The sequence below is a fragment of the Manis javanica genome, chromosome 15, assembly GCF_040802235.1.
Source record: "Manis javanica isolate MJ-LG chromosome 15, MJ_LKY, whole genome shotgun sequence".
Lineage (NCBI taxonomy): Eukaryota > Metazoa > Chordata > Mammalia > Pholidota > Manidae > Manis > Manis javanica.
The window spans coordinates 58,994,961-59,012,499 of record NC_133170.1 but is presented as its reverse complement, the minus strand read 5'-3'; the positions used below and the strand labels follow the sequence as shown (position 1 = coordinate 59,012,499).

At 38.8% G+C, this 17,539-nt stretch overlaps 1 protein-coding gene across 7 annotated transcripts in view; it reads right to left on the bottom strand.

Annotated features, from left to right (window-relative positions):
* GOLGA4 (golgin A4) overlaps window positions 1–17,539 on the bottom strand; it is a 132,472-nt gene that overhangs the window by 81,288 nt on the left and 33,645 nt on the right. For 6 of the 7 annotated variants that reach the window (XM_073223381.1, XM_073223382.1, XM_073223383.1 and 3 more), the window contains one exon: window positions 15,866–15,931. The exons of the other annotated variant lie outside the window; for it this stretch is intronic. In XM_073223381.1, the coding sequence (XP_073079482.1) occupies window positions 15,866–15,931 (66 nt within the window). The remainder of the gene's footprint in view (window positions 1–15,865; window positions 15,932–17,539) is intronic. 7 annotated transcript variants of the gene reach the window in all.

The following is a 17,539-nucleotide window of genomic DNA, read 5'->3' as shown; positions in this document are numbered from 1 at the left end:
TCAGAAGAAGCCAAACTTTCCCAGCGGACCTCACAGGTGTGCTCTGAGGGTCTGTCCACTAAACTGCAAGATCCCTGGAGATAGTGCCCATTTGGATCACCGGTACACACCCAGGGCCAAAGAGGGGGGTATATACTGTGGAATGTGAAATCAAGTGGGCTTTATTTGGCGTCTCTGTGGAGGCACTGATTACTGATCACTCTTCTTGACAAAAGACAGGACTGGGGCACAGGCAGAGTGGAGCACAGGGAGCATATTTTGTTCAAACAAGATAATGCCAGGAAGAGCTGACTAACAACAGCCACCTCTACTTTACCTTTCTGTCTAGCAGCCGTGAAAATAAGCTTTACAAAGTCATGGCGGGCAGCTGAAAAGTCTGAACTAGAGTCCCTCTGCACAGATGAGTAAGTCTGACGTTAGGAATCGTGATGCACAAGAGCATCATTATGAATAATAACACATTATTTTGAATAACAATGAAAAATAATATAACTAAACAAACTGTTCTAAGCTGCATTATTTTGTTCAGGTGACAGTATTTAATGGGTGTTTCTTGGAAACACATCTTCATTAGTGCAACAGCAAGGTCTCAAAAGATGCAGAATGAAATGCTCAGGGGAGAGCAGGCAAAAACTGCAGGAAAACAAGACTCTCTTTAGTATACAGTTTTAAAAAATCAAACGAGAATGCTTCATTCGTGGATTTTAGAGGTGTAATAATAATATTAGGCAAGGTGGGAGAAGTAAGAGGGGAGAAAGTGCCCATCCCCTTCATATGCACAGATTTATCACAGGTTGTTTATAATAGTAAAAACTGTAAACAACTCAAATGTTCACCAACAGAGGATACATTATATAAATCACAATATATGAAAGGAGGTTTAAGACATACTATAGGTTTAAGACATATAAAAAAATAGGTTATAAAGTAATATGTGTATTTTGAACTCATTTGAATTAAAGTAATTAAATATACTTTCCAATTTGTATGTATTTTTACACAAACACTCTTAGAACCAGGTCATTAAGGACAAACACCAAAAGTTAACAGAGTGATATTGAGTGGTAAGACTTTAGATGGTTTTTATTTTCATTTTTTGTATTTTCCTGTACTTCTTAGACTTTTTTCCCCCCATAATATTTGAGTTTTCCCTTTATATTGGGGGTAGGTAGTGGAAACAGTCTTAAGGGAGAGGAGGTACCCTCATGTCCAAAAATTTGAAGAACCACCATATTGAGATTCCATTTCCAGCCACTTCTGACCCATTCAAAAAATGCTTTTCAGTTCACGGTTGTAAAGTGTCCTAGGACAAACAAGTGAAGCAAGTCTGAGTAACACTAGAAATAGCTGTTATATTAGGGTCAGTCAGAAGCTAAAGGAAAATGTCAAAGGCGTGTATCGGCAGAAGGTGACAGACTTAATAACTGCCACATCTATTACAGTTGGGAGAAACACCCTTGAGTGTTGTGATTCAGCCTGAGTGCTGTCAGGTAAGGCTGCCTACGTCCAAATCCTGGTGCTATGAATATGTGGTTAAGTAGCTTCACCAAGTTCGTTGACCTCACTAAGCTTTTTTTCCCTGCTCTGTAAAATGGGGATGGTAAAAATAATGGTGAAAATAATAATAATAATATCACCCACTTCATATGGATGCCACAAGGACTGAATGACTTAATACATGCAAACAACTTACAATGTAATAAATGCTCAATAAACGTTTAACAGTTACTATTACTGTTAGAGAAAGGAAACTAAAACAAAAGACAAACTTACTAATAAGAATGTCATATATAAGCTTACTGGTTGTATGATGCAGCAGCTGAGAGCACAGGCTATGAAACCAGACTTCTTGGGCCCAAGTCTTAGCTCTACCATTGACTGACAATATGACTTTGGGCGCTTAACCTTCTGCATCTCTGTGTCTTCATATGTAAAATGGGGATAACAACAGCACCTACCTCACGGGGTAGTTGTGAGGAGTAATAATGTAATACATGTGCAGTACTTAGAACCATGACTGGCTCAAGATAAACAATAAATACTGGTTATCACCGTATCTCCAATCTTCCTGTCTTCTTTTCCACCAGTCCCCAGTTTCATTCAGGGTAATAATACATTGCAGTAAAAACATTCACCTTCCCAAATACAAATTAAAGCCACAATGAGGAGAAACCACCACACATCTACCAGAAGAGCTAGAATTAAAAATATGGAAAAACACCAAGTATTGGTGAGGATGTGGAACAATGTACTTTGGAAAACTGTATTACTAAAACTAATCACATGCACCAAGCAGAACTAGCAATTTCACTAGTAAGTATATACTCAACAGAAATGTGTATGTATGTTCAACAAAAGATCTAAACTCAAAAGTTCATAGCAACATAATTCAAAATAGTCCCAAACTCAAAACCACTACCGATGCCTATCAATAAAATACGTAAGTTGTAGTCTTTCACCAGTAGAACACTACACAGCAATGAGAAAAATTTACAACCACAAGCGAGAATATATGAACAGAGTACTGAGTAAAGAAGCCAGACACAAAAGAGCGCCCGTTTTCTACTCCCTTTACACAAACTCCCAATGGCCCAATAAACCTACAGTGTTAGAAGTCAGGGTGGTGGTTGCCCTTGGGGGTCATGGGGGTAACAGCAGGGGGTACAGGGCTTCTAGCATGATGGTAATTTCTGATTCCTGAGTTGGCATTCTGGTTACAAAGTTGTATTTGGTTTGTGAAATAAAGTTTCACATTATTCAGTATAACAAACACATATTTTCTGTACATATGTATGATATTATATTATATTACAATTAGAGTTGTTTTTTTTAGTAAGCTTTTCCCAGACTCTGATTCAGCTAGTAGTGGACCATGTGACTAAGGTGGGCCAATAATGTACACTGTGAATGGAAACCCACAAGATGGAACCTTCTAGGAGTGACAGTGTTTTCCTCATAAAAAGGAATATACGGGGGGCGCAGCAAAGATGGCGGCATGAGTAGAGCAGTGGAAATCTCCTCCCAAAAACACATAGAGCTATGAAAATATAACAAAGAAAAATCTTCCTAAAATAGAGAACACAGGACACAGGACAACATCCAGACCACATACACACCTGCAAGAACCCAGCGCCTTGCGAGGGGGTAAGATACAAGCCCCGGCCCGGCGGGACCCGAGCGCCCCTCCCCCCGGCTCCTGGCGGGTAGAAAGAAACCAGAGCAGTCTTTTTTTTTGGCGAGTGCTTTTTGGAAGCCTTAAAGGGACAGGGACCCCGGTGCTAGGGAGGCAGGGTGGCGGGACTGGTGAGCGGGTGCCTGGGACCAGCGCCTGAGGACAAAGAATACCCCGCGTTTTTCCCTGCGGAACCGGTGGGCGGGTGCCTGAGACCGGCACTTGAGCACGGAGGAAATCACGCGTTTCTCCCCTTTTTTTTTCTCTTTTTGGCGAGTGCTTTTTGGAAGCCTTAAAGGGACAGGGACCCCGGTGCTAGGGAGGCAGGGCGGTGGAACTGGCGAGAGGGTGCCTGGGAACGGCGCCTGAGGACAAAGAATATCCCGCGTTTTTCCCTGCGGGACCGGTGGGCAGGTGCCTGAGACCAGCACCTGAGGACGGAGGAAATCGTGCGTTTTCCCCTTTTTTTTCCTCTCTTTTTGGCGAGTGCTTTTTGGAAGCCTTAAAGGGACAGGGACCCTGGTACTAGGGAGGCAGGGCAGCGGGACTGGTGAGCGGGTGCCTGGGACCGGCGCCTGAGGACAAAGAATATCGTGCATTTTTCCCTGCGGGACCAGTGGGCAGGTGCTTTTTGGAAGCCTTGAATGGACAGGCACCCTGGTGCTAGGGAGGCAGGGCAGCAGGACCAGTGAGCGGGTGCCTGGGACCAGGGCCTGAGGAAAAAAAATAAATCAAGTGTTTTTTCCTTTTTTTTTTTTTTTCTGTTCCCTCTGTTGCTGTTTTTGTTTTGGTTTGGACAGTGCTTTTTGGAAGTCTTAAAGGGGCACGACAGGTCACTTAGACCAGAGGCAGGAAATCTGGGGATCTCTGGGCACTCCAACCCCCTGAGCAGCAGGGAGCACAGAGGCCACTCACGGAGATAAATAGCCTCCCAGCCGCACCCCCTCCAACGGGGCTCCACCATTTTGGAGGAGCAGCCTCAGCCAGCCCACGCCCACAGCAACAGTGGAGATAAACCCCATAGCAACCGGGGAGGAAGCAGAAGCCCTGTCTGCACGCAGATGGTCAGCACAAGCCACTAGAAGTCGCTATTCTCCCAGGTGAGGAAGGCCACAAACCAACAAGACGGGAAGCTCTTCCAGCGGTCACTTGTACCAGCTCTACAAACTATCTCTATCACCATGAAAAGACAAAACTACAGGCAGACAAAGATCACAGAGACAACACCTGAGAAGGAGACAGACCTAACCAGTCCTCCTGAAAAAGAATTCAAAATAAAAATCATGAACATGCTGACAGAGATGCAGAGAAAAATGCAAGAGCAATGGGATGAGATGCAGAGAAAAATGCAAGAGCAGTGGGATGAAGTCCGGAGGGAGATCACAGATGTCAGGAAGGAGATCACAGAAGTGAAACAATCCCTGGAAGGATTTATAAGCAGAATGGATAAGATGCAAGAGGCCATTGAAGGAATAGAAGCCAGAGAACAGGAACGTATAGAAGCTGACATAGAGAGAGATAAAAGGATCTCCAGGAATGAAACAACACTAAGAGAACTATGTGACCAAGCCAAAAGGAATAATATTCGTATTATAGGGATACCAGAAGAAGAAGAAAGAGGAAAAGGGATAGAAAGTCTCTTTGAAGAAATAATTGCTGAAAACTTCCCCAAACTGGGGGAGGAAATAATCGAACAGACCATGGAATTACACAGAACCCCCAACAGAAAGGATCCAAGGAGGACAACACCAAGACACATAGTAATTAAAATGGCAAGGATCAAGGACAAGGAAAGAGTTTTAAAGGCAGCTAGAGAGAAAAAGGTCACCTATAAAGGAAAACCCATCAGGCTAACATCAGACTTCTCAACAGAAACCTTACAGGCCAGAAGAGAATGGCATGATATACTTAATGCAATGAAACAGAAGGGCCTTGAACCAAGGATACTGTATCCAGCACGACTATCATTTAAATATGATGGCGGGATTAAACAATTCCCAGACAAGCAAAAGCTGAGGGAATTTGCTTCCCACAAACCACCTCTACAGGGCATCCTACAGGGACTGCTCTAAATGGGAGCACCCCTAAAAAGAGCACAGAACAAAACACACAACATATGAAGAATGGAGGAGGAGGAATAAGAAGGGAGAGAAGAAAAGAATCTCCAGACAGTGTATATAACAGCTCAATAAGCGAGCTAAGTTAGGCAGTAAGATACTAAAGAAGCTAACCTTGAACCTTTGGTAACCACGAATCTAAAGCCTGCAATGGCAATAAGTACATATCTCTCAATAGTCACCCTAAATGTAAATGGACTTAATGCACCAATCAAAAGACACAGAGTAATAGAATGGATAAAAAAGCAAGACCCATCTATATGCTGCTTACAAGAAACTCACCTTAAACCCAAAGATAAGCATAGACTAAAAGTCAAGGGATGGAAAAACATACTTCAGGCAAACAACAGTGAGAAGAAAGCAGGGGTTGCAGTACTAATATCAGACAAAATAGACTTCAAAACAAAGAAAGTAACAAGAGATAAAGAAGGACACTACATAATGATAAAGGGCTCAGTCCAACAAGAGGATATAACCATTCTAAATATATATGCACCCAATACAGGAGCACCAGCATATGTGAAGCAAATACTAACAGAACTAAAGAGGGAAATAGACTGCAATGCATTCATTTTAGGAGACTTCAACACACCACTCACCCCGAAGGATAGATCCACCGGGCAGAAAATAAGTAAGGACACAGAGGCACTGAACAACACCCTAGAACAGATGGACCTAATAGACATCTATAGAACTCTACATCCAAAAGCAACAGGATATACATTCTTCTCAAGTGCACATGGAACATACTCTAGAATAGACCACATACTAGCTCACAAAAAGAGCCTCAGTAAACTCCAAAATATTGAAATTCTACCAACCAATTTTTCAGACCACAAAGGTATAAAAGTAGAAATAAATTCTACAAAGAAAACAAAAAGGCTCACAAACACATGGAGGCTTAACAACATGCTACTAAATAATCAATGGATCAATAAACAAATCAAAATGGAGATGAAGGAATATATAGAAACAAATGACAACAACAACACTAAGCCCCAACTTCTGTGGGACACAGCGAAAGCAGTCTTAAGAGGAAAGTATATAGCAATCCAGGCACACTTGAAGAAGAACAATCCGAAATGAGTAGTCTAACATCACAATTATCAAAACTGGAAAAAGAAGAACAAATGAGGCCTAAAGTCAGCAGAAGGAGGGACATAATAAAGATCAGAGAAGAAATAAACAAAATTGAGAAGAATAAAACAGTAGCAAAAATCAACGAAACCAAGAGCTGGTTCTTTGAGAAAATAAACAAAATAGATAAGCCTCCAGCCAAACTTATTAAGAGAAAAAGAGAGTCAACACAAATCAACATAATCAGAAATGAGAATGGAAAAATCACGACAGACTCCACAGAACTACAAAGAATTATTAAAGAGTACTACGAAAACCTATATGCCAACAAGCTGGAAAACCTAGAAGAAATGGACAACTTCCTAGAAAAATACAACCTCCCAAGACTGACCAAGGAAGAAACACAAAAGTTAAACAAACCAATTACAAGCAAAGAAATTGAAACAGTAATCAAAAAACTACCCAAGAACAAAACCCCGGGGCCGGACGGATTTACCTCGGAATTTTATCAGACACACAGAGAAGACATAATACCCATTCTCCTTAAAGTGTTCCACAAAATAGAAGAAGAGGGAATACTCCCAAACTCATTCTATGAATCCAACATCACCCTAAAACCAAAACCAGGAAAAGAACCCACCAAAAAAGAAAATTACAGACCAATATCCCTGATGAATGTAGATGCAAAAATACTCAACAAAATATTAGCAAACAGAATTCAACAGTATATCAAAAGGATCATACACCATGACCAAGTGGGGTTCATCCCAGGGATGCAAGGATGGTACAACATTCGAAAATCCATCAACATCATCCACCACATCAACAAAAAGAAAGACAAAAACCACATGATCATCTCCATAGATGCTGAAAAAGCATTTGACAAAATTCAACATCCATTCATGATAAAAACTCTCAGCAAAATGGGAATAGAGGGCAAGTACCTCAACATAATAAAGGCCATATATCATAAACCCACAGCCAGCATTATAGTGAACAGCGAGAAGCTGAAAGCATTTCCACTGAGATCGGGAACCAGACAGGGATGCCCACTCTCCCCACTGTTATTTAACATAGTACTGGAGGTCCTAGCCACGGCAATCAGACAAAACAAAGAAATACAAGGAATCCAGATTGGTAAAGAAGAAGTTAAACTGTCACTATTTGCAGATGATATGATACTGTACATAAAAAACCCTAAAGACTCCACTCCAAAACTACTAGAACTGATATTGGAATACAGCAAAGTTGCAGGATACAAAATTAACACACAGAAATCTGTAGCTTTCCTATACACTAACAACGAATCAATAGAAAGAGAAATCAGGAAAACAATTCCATTCACCATTGCATCAAAAAGAATAAAATACCTAGGAATAAACCTAACCAAAGAAGTGAAAGACTTATACTCTGAAAACTACAAGTCACTCTTAAGAGAAATTAAAGGGGACACTAATAAATGGAAACTCATCCCATGCTCATGGCTAGGAAGAATTAATATCGTCAAAATGGCCATCCTGCCCAAAGCAATATACAGGTTTGATGCAATCCCTCTCAAATTACCAGCAACATTCTTCAATGAATTGGAACAAATAATTCAAAAATTCATATGGAAACACCAAAGACCCCGAATAGCAAAAGCAATCCTGAAAAAGAAGAATAAAGTAGGGGGGATCTCACTCCCCAACTTCAAGCTCTACTACAAAGCCATAGTAATCAAGACAATTTGGTACTGGCACAAGAACAGAGCCACAGACCAGTGGAACAGATTAGAGACCCCAGAAATTAACCCAAACATATATGGTCAATTAATATTTGATAAAGGAGCCATGGACATACAATGGCAAAATGACAGTCTCTTCAACAGATGGTGCTGGCAAAACTGGACAGCTACATGTAGGAGAATGAAACTGGACCATTGTCTAACTCCATATACAAAGGTAAACTCAAAATGGATCAAAGACCTGAATGTAAGTCACGAAACCATTACACTCTTGGAAAAAAACATAGGCAAAAACCTCTTAGACATAAACATGAGTGATCTCTTCTTGAACATATCTCCCCGGGCAAGGAAAACAACAGCAAAAATGAGCAAGTGGGACTACATTAAGCTGAAAAGCTTCTGTACAGCGAAAGACACCATCAATAGAACAAAAAGGAACCCTACAGTATGGGAGAATATATTTGAAAATGACAGATCCGATAAAGGCTTGACGTCCAGAATATATAAAGAGCTCACACGCCTCAACAAACAAAAAAACAAATAACCCAATTAAAAAATGGGCAGAGGAACTGAACAGACAGTTCTCTAAAAAAGAAATACAGATGGCCAAGAGACACATGAAAAGATGCTCCACATCGCTAATTATCAGAGAAATGCAAATTAAAACTACAATGAGGTATCACCTCACACCAGTAAGGATAGCTGCCATCCAAAAGACAAACAACAACAAATGTTGGCAAGGCTGTTGAGAAAAGGGGAACCCTCCTACACTGCTGGTAGGAATGTAAATTAGTTCAACAATTATGGAAAGCAGTATGGAGGTTCATCAAAATTCTCAAAACAGACCTACCATTTGACCCAGGAATTCCATTCCTAGGAATTTACCCTAAGAACGCAGCAATCAAGTTTGAGAAAGACAGATGCACTCCTATGTTTATCGCAGCACTATTTACAATAGCCAAGAATTGGAAGCAACCTAAATGTCCATCGGTAGATGAATGGATAAAGAAGATGTGGTACATATACACAATGGAATACTACTCAGCCATAAGAAGTGGAAAAATCCAACCATTTGCAGCAACATGGATGGAGCTGGAGAGTATTATGCTCAGTGAAATAAGCCAAGCGGAGAAAGAGAAATACCAAATGATGTCACTCATCTGAGGAGTATAGGAACAAAGGAAAAACTGAAGGAACAAAACAGCAGCAGAATTACAGAACACAAAAATGGACTAACAGGTACCAAAGGGAAAGGAACTGGGGAGGATGGGTGGGCGGGGAGGATGGGTGGGCAGGGAGGGATAGGGGGGGGGAAGAAGAAGAGGGGTATTAAGATTAGCAGGCGGGGGGGGGAGGGAGCAAGGGGAGGGTGGGCTGCACAACACAGAGAGGACAAGTAGTGACTCTACAACTTTTTGCTAAGCTGATGGACAGTAACCGTAATGTGGTTGTTAGGGGGGACCTGATATAGGGGAGAGCATAGTAAACATAGTATTCTTCATGTAAGGGTAGATTAAAAATTTAAAAAAAAAAAAAAAAGAAAGAAAGAAAGAAAGAAAAGGGGGATTACTCCTTAACAGGATAAAACTATTGGTAAATCAAAGATCAACGCATGCTTTAATTATCCTTAATGTTGATCACTTAAAGGGTGTCAGATGATCAGCTATGGAGGTACTCTTTTCTGATAATATTCCTTTCTCTTAATTAAAAAAAAAAAAAAAAAAAAAGCAGTTACTGTGTGCTGACCTCCAATGAGTTCTGCACAGTGGTATAGAGGGCATGTCAAAGTGTGGGCAAAGGGTCTGTTTGTTTCTACGCAGAAGATCAAGGCCTAGCTTGGATACCCAGAAAATGAACTAAGATACGATATGAGGAGGAGCTTCCGGCATCAGCACTCTCTGGAGGACTTGTGCCGGGGGATGATCATCAAAAAGCCTCCACAGGGATCCGGACGATGCTGCGGTTGTGGCTGCATCCAGCCCACCGTCTCCTGGACTTGCCATAAGAATGAGGAGGGAGATGTCTAGGCTGGCATGTGCATACAGTGAGACAACGAATTTGACCGGATCTGTACTGTTGGAACTCAACCAGGAGTTGGGAGGGGTGCAAGGTGTAGCACTCCAAAATCTCATGACTATAGACTCTCTACGGATAAAAGAACATATGGGATGTGAACAGATCCCAGAAATGGGCTGCTTTAATTTGTCTGATGGTTCAAGTACAGTTGGACAATATCCATCATATCATAGACAAATTTTCACAAATGCCTAGGGTGCCTAAATGGTTTTCTTGGCTTCACTGGAGATGGATGGTAATTATAGATTTGCTTTGTTTATATCACCGTATTCCTACTATGTTAATATGTGTGTGCAAATTAGTTAGTAGTTTAAAACCTATACATACTTAAGGTACTCTACAAGAAGATATGTCAAAGAAATAATCAATCCTCCCATGTTTCCTTCCATATGCTACATCTATAGCTTTTCTTCTTCCTTCCTAATTACAACCCTTAAATAGAATTCGTGCCTCATATCGAATTTACCGAGTATCATAATTCCTCCAGGTGGTAAAGATACCTCGAGACAAGTGCTGGGCATAGAAGCCACAGGGCATAAATCTGCAAAGAAGTAAAAAGCTAACCTTTGCAAACAATATGGCTTCTCTCTCACTTACCAACTTTACATTTCCCTGTATGGCCCCGGAAGATGACTGGTTAGCCAGAGACGGGTAAGATTCCTCAAGGGAGGAACAACCTAAGACAGGCACAGTCGCAGGGGGGCCATCAGGTGAGAATTTGGGGATCAACAGAGGTGAGACTCAGAACCTCACCCCCCCTGCTTTGAGAGAAATCTTCTGCATCCGTGGATGTCTTGCTGCCCTTGTCTAGCCTGGATTAATACTTGGTCCATAGGCACACACCTGATCATCTGATCATCTACATTTGCCGTCTTACAGCACTAAACTATGTTTTCTACCTTTATCTTGCATCTACCTACCACTTCAGCATTTTATTAAAAATAAAAATAATAATAATAATAGGAGAAATGTGGGATCAACATATAAATCAAGTACAAAAATCAAACGAATATTCATATTTGACCTGATTGTTTATAGGTCATAATGCATGATCAAAACCAAAAGTTTCTGTGATGAATGCCCTTGTACTGTTCACCATGTAAGAATTTATTCACTGTGCAAGAATTCGTTCACCATGTAAGAACTTGTTTGTTATGCTTCAGAAGATTGGAGACTGACGAGAATTAGGCTTTAGATGGATTAATGATTGTACATTGAGCATTGACCCCCCTATACTGCATTTTATTGTTGTTAACAACCATTTGATCAATAAATATGAGAGATGCCCTCTCAAAAAAAAAAAATAAATAATAATAATAATAATAATAATAATAATAATAGAGGGAGAAATGTGGGATCAACATATAAATCAAGTACAAAAATCAAACGAATATTCATATTTGACCTGATTGTTTATAGGTCATAATGCGTGATCAAAACCGAAAGATTCTGTGATGAATGCCCTTGTACTGTTCACCATGTAAGAATTTATTCACTATGTAAGAAATTGTTCACCATGTAAGAACTTATTCGTTATGCTTCAGAAGATTGGAGACTGACGAGAATTAGACTTGAGATGGATTAATGATTGTACATTGAGCATTGACCCCCCTATACTGAATTTTATTGTTGTTAACAACCATTTGATCAATAAATATGAGAGATGCCCTCTCAAAAAAAAAAAAAAAAAGGAATATACCTTTTGACATAGTCTTCAGTTTCTCCTCTGAATGGAGATGCAATTCTTGTAAGCCAACTTGTAGTTGTGAGGGTGAAAGGCAGTAGAGTAGTAAGGGCAGGGAAGGGAAGGGAAGTGGGAGGCAGAAACTAAGGGAGAAGAGTCCTTACTGCCTGATTCACTCAGGTCTTCTGATATGTGAAAAACTAAACTCCCCTGGCACCAGCTGTGGTCAGGTTCCTGGCACCAAGGACATTCACTGATTTATTCATTTTTTAAAAACAGGGTGGGGGTTAGAGTGGGAGAAATGTTTAAGTAAAATTAACATGTCAAAGTTACTTCTAACTCCTTTCTGTCTCCTGCATTTCACCCTTCTTTTTGTTTCCCCAACACTACTCTTCTCCTCCCTTAGTGGGATATATGCAGCAGCCCTCTCTTCACCTGCCTCAGATCTCTTACCCACCCATTTGTCCCTGTCACTGTCACCACAATTGTCTTCCTAAATAATTCAGATACTTTTAAACTGGACTCCCATTTACTAGACTGTTCAAATTCCTCAGCTTAAATTCAAAGTTCCGACTTCCCAAGACCCCACTTCTCTGTAAATCCACCCCTCCACACATCAAAAACTTGAGTAGTAACAGGCAACTTCCTGCTCCGTGAACAAATGCATCATGGTATGCCTCTGTACCACTGCCCATGCTTTCCCTGCATCTGGAAATCCAGACATCCTTCAAAACTCAGCTCAAATTTCAGCTCTTCTGGGGAACGTCAGATCTCACCCACCAGAAATAACCTTCCTTTATGGCCTAAGCTTTGACCAGGACCACTATTGAAGTGCTTACTGCATTCAGACTCACCATTAGTTACCTAAATGCTGGCAGGACAACTAACTTAGTTATTTATGCTCCAGAATAACTACATAGACATTACAGCACAGTGGTGAAGAACACAGACTTTGAACCAACTTCCTGGTTGGAATCCCAGCTTCATCCCTTAGGTTTAACGCCTCTGTATTTCAATTTCCTCATCATTAAATGAAAATAATAACAGTACTACCCTAGTAGGAATGTTATGAGGATTAAATGGGTGAAAATACTTAAAATACTTAGGAGTATCTTACATGTAGTAAGCACTAAATAACCTTTCCTGTCATTAAATCTGGTGAACACAGAAGGGTTTATGGTCCTTTAGAACAGGATCCATATTCTCTACTTCTGTAGCCTTGCCAAAAAATACCTTCCAAAAAGTAGGTACTTACTACATATTTGTTCAGCTGATCCTTAACATGGCAATAAGTATTGATGATATAATGGGAAATATTTCAACACTCAATGCTTGATCAAAATGATATCAAAACACATCATTAGATATATATAGCATGTTATTCTAGAAATCATCAGAGTATTAACTGGCAAAAAAGGTTATTCATAATCAATAAAATTCAAGAAAAAAAGTGAGAAATGAACACATATATCTACAAGATTTCCACAATGATGTTCACAATAGTTTCATTTGTAACAGCCAAAAACTGGAAACAGCCCAGGTATCCATTAAGAGACGAATAAAAGGTGGAATATCCATTTAAAAAAATCCTACTTGGCAATAAAAAGGAACAAATTACTGATATCCATAACAACACGGATGAAATTTCAATAACATGCTGTGTGAAAGAAGTACTCTGCAAAAGAATACTTACTATACAAGACCACTTATATAAAGCTCCCAAACAAGCAAAACTATTCTATGGTACGGTGGGAAAAAATTAACAGGTTGCCTCTCTCTATGGAAGAACCATAGGGGAACTTTCTAGGATACTGATAATATTCTGTAAACTCCATATGGGTTGGCATATACATTTATCAAAACTCAATATACATTTCAGGTTTGTGTATTTCATTTTATATAAAGTTTACCTCAAAAAAGAAAAATAAAACTCCTAGAAGAAAACATAGGCAATAAAATAACCTCTTGGACACTGGTCTTGGCAATTTTTGGCAGGGACCAGTCTCCTCAGGAAAGAACAACAATAGCTAAAATAAACAAACGTGATTACATCAAACTAAAAAACTTCTGCACAGTGAAATAAACCATTAACAAAATGAAAAACAACCTTCTGAATGGGAGATTTTCACAAACCATATATTTGATAAGGGGGTAAAATCCAAAATATATAAAGAATATAACAAAACATAATGTCAAAAAACAAACAGTCTGATTAAAAAATGAGTGGAGGACCTAAACAGACATTTTTCCAAAGATGACCTACAGATGACCAATAGACACATGAAAAGATGCTCCATATCGCTAATCATAAGGGAAATGCAAACCAAAACCACAATGAGATAATTACCTCACACCACTCAGCATGGCTATTATTAACCAGAAAGAAATAAAGAGTGTTGGTGAGGATGTGGAGAAGAGAGAACCCTTGGTGCACTGTTGGTGAGAATGTAAATTGATGCAGCCACTGTGAAAACAGTATGGAGCTGCCTCAAAAAATTAAAAATAGTTCCTATGAGCCAATCATTCCACTTCTGGGAATTTACCAAAGAAAACAAAAACACTAATCTAAATATATGCACCCCTGTGTTTACTGCAGCATTATTTACAATGGCCAAAATATGCAAGCAACCTGAGAGTCCCTCAACAGACCGAATGGATAAAGAAGATGTGGTACATATACACAATAAAATATTTACTCAGCCGTAAAAAAGAATGAAATCTTGCCATTCGCGACAACATGGATGGACTAGAGGGTATTATACTAAGTGAAGTTAGTCAGACAAAGAATAATAAATACTGTGTGTGTGTGTGTGTCTGGCGGGGCAGGGGGGTGTCATATAGGCAGGGATAGATGACATAAGTGAAGGGGATCAAGAAGTACAAACTTCCAGCTATAAAATAGTCACAGGGATGAAAGGTACAGCATAAAGAATAGAGTAAAAAATATTGTAATAACTCTGTCCAGCGACAGATGGTAACTACACTTACCACGGTGAGCATTTTGTAATGTATATAAATGTCAAATGACTCTCCTGTACACCTGAAACTACTGTAATATTGTGTTAACTCTATGTTAATAAAATAGAATTCCTTAAAGATCACTAGATCATCCAGAACCATTTACACTGGTGCCTCCCATTATTTTATCCCTACCCTCATGTCACCTAGAGAAAATGATGTGTTTCTGGAGGACTTGGAGTTACTTGGGGAGGCTGCTCACAAGGCAGAGCCTTGGAAGTCAGACCATGCCCTGAACGTCAGCCTCCCTGACAGGAATGAGGATCTCAGCTCACATACAACCTGCTCAGCATGTTGGGAAGCTGTAATTTACACATTTGCTAGACAATACTTTAAAATGTTTAGCCTACATAATTTTGTTCAGAAACCATTTAGCTCATAAATTGTCTACATTTGTGAGAACAGCCATGTTAATGATAATAATCATCACTAAAGCCAAGGTAAACAAATTTCACTGCAGACACTGCTATTATTTTTTTTAATGAATTATTTTCTTTTTTTTTTTGGAAGGAGTCAAAAGAATGTCACTTGAGCCTGACTCTACAAATAACTTTTTAAAATCAAAGATGATCTACATTCTCTAGTAGTAAAATACTCCACATGAGAGCAAAGTTTAAAGAAATTTAATTTCTCTCATACATGAGTTGCTAATTTCCTTCCAGATTAGCAACTCAACATTTTTTCAATATGATGTCTTCTATAATCTTCTACAACTATACAGTCCTTTTTTCCCAAAGTTTTCTTTTCACTTCTATTAATTTCTTAAATGAGTAATGCTGGGATATCACATGACAGGTGTATAATACTTGAATAATACTTGAATAATTTTCATTTAAAACTTTTCCCAAGAAACCATCAACAAACCTGCATTCTTACCACATCTCTCTTATCAAATGTGGGGCATCACTACTTCAATGGAAGGTCTATATTAATGCTAATATAGGCTGGACAAACTCTGAAACAACTTAATATTTTTAAAAATAACATTAATAACAGACCTGAGGAGTCATTGGTTCACTTCCATTAACACTGTCAGGAGATCTTGTGGCTTGGATAGAGGCATTCTAAGAAATAGAAAAAAGCATGGTGAAGGAAAGGAACAGAAAGCTCAAGTTTTAAAACTGTTAAGAACAAAGGCAAGCACCAAAATTCTATTAGATACATTTATCTATGAAACAAAATTAGTAACTGTTCATTTATTAGAATGTTTTCATGCAAAGCAAAACTAGTACGGTGAGTGTTTTAGAAAATTCATCTTGCCATAATGTAGGTAAGTGGCAAAGATTAGTACAAAACTTATTTCAAGTTAATTGCATACCTCTCCCCACTTTAATGTCCCCAGTTTATCTCCCCTGACAAATTTAACATCAGGGATTCAATTAGCAGAACTTATTCAATTAGAAAACTATTCAGAAAAAGAAGTAATGTCAATTGTTCCCTATGGTAAAATAATATTCAAATTAAAGTTATTTGGGCTAAGCTCTAAAAAATATCTTTGTAACAAGGAATGGGAATGCCTCATTCATTTCAAGTAAGTAATCTAAATGAAACTGTCATGATTATTTTCAGAAAAACTTGTAATTAAAAATTTTCTTCTTCCAAACATCAAAGCTTTGTTTTATTAGTATGACAAATGCTCCAAGTTAAGCAACATTCTACTAATTACATTAACTGGCATAGGTTCCATGATAATAAATTAGATTCTTTGAAATATAAAATTCTACACTGTATTCATAACACACTAAGTGTCAACTAAAATCAGAGTTACAGATGAAGGTCATGGGAAAATGACTCCATGTTTCAAACAAGTGCATTTGACCAAATATTAGCCACTATGTTTCAGTAACTTGATAGTTATATCATAGTACATTTCCCCTATATCTCACCAAGAAAAGGTCAAATATCTGATGTTACCTATTCTTAAGTGGAGAAGGCATTTAGCCTTGCAAAAAGTATTCTCAAATTTTTGATCTCTCATTAGGTAATCTGAAACTAAGAAATCATTAATTTTTAGGTGTGATAAATGTATTTTGGTTATACATTCTTAGTCTTATCTTTTACAAATATATTCCAAAATATTTAGATTGAAAATGTTTCTGAAATTTGCTTCAAATAATCCAGGGGAGATGGGGGTAGCTGCATGTATGGGGAGGGTGGTACTGGTATGGTTAGGAAAGTTGGGGGGGAATACTGGTTAACAAAATGTGGCTATGTGTTATTAGTTGTTGACACTAGATAATGGAAACTGGGGGAGGGTGAGAATTCTATACCACTATTACTACTATTTCCACTTCTGTAGTATGTTTGAATTTTTCCCTAATAAAAATTTAAATAACTTGTGCCTCTAATATAAAAAGAGTTATCAATTTTATCATTCTAAGACGTTTCCTTAGAGTTGCATAGGGAAGAAAGGTTGGGGAACATAGGAATTAACTTTTATCTTCCTGTCTCTGCCATTTCAAATATTAGAAGTTGTATATATGACATTTATTTGTATAGCATTCCCAATTAATGCTTTCTAACCTAAAATATACTACACTGCACACTATGAAATCCAAAGCATACTTTATGGGGATCAAGTCTCTCCATCAGTCAGTATACTGAAAAGTAACAGTTAAGTTATGGAGAAAGGAAAAGAAGGGCTCCATAAAATATTTAAGTTAGAAGGAAGA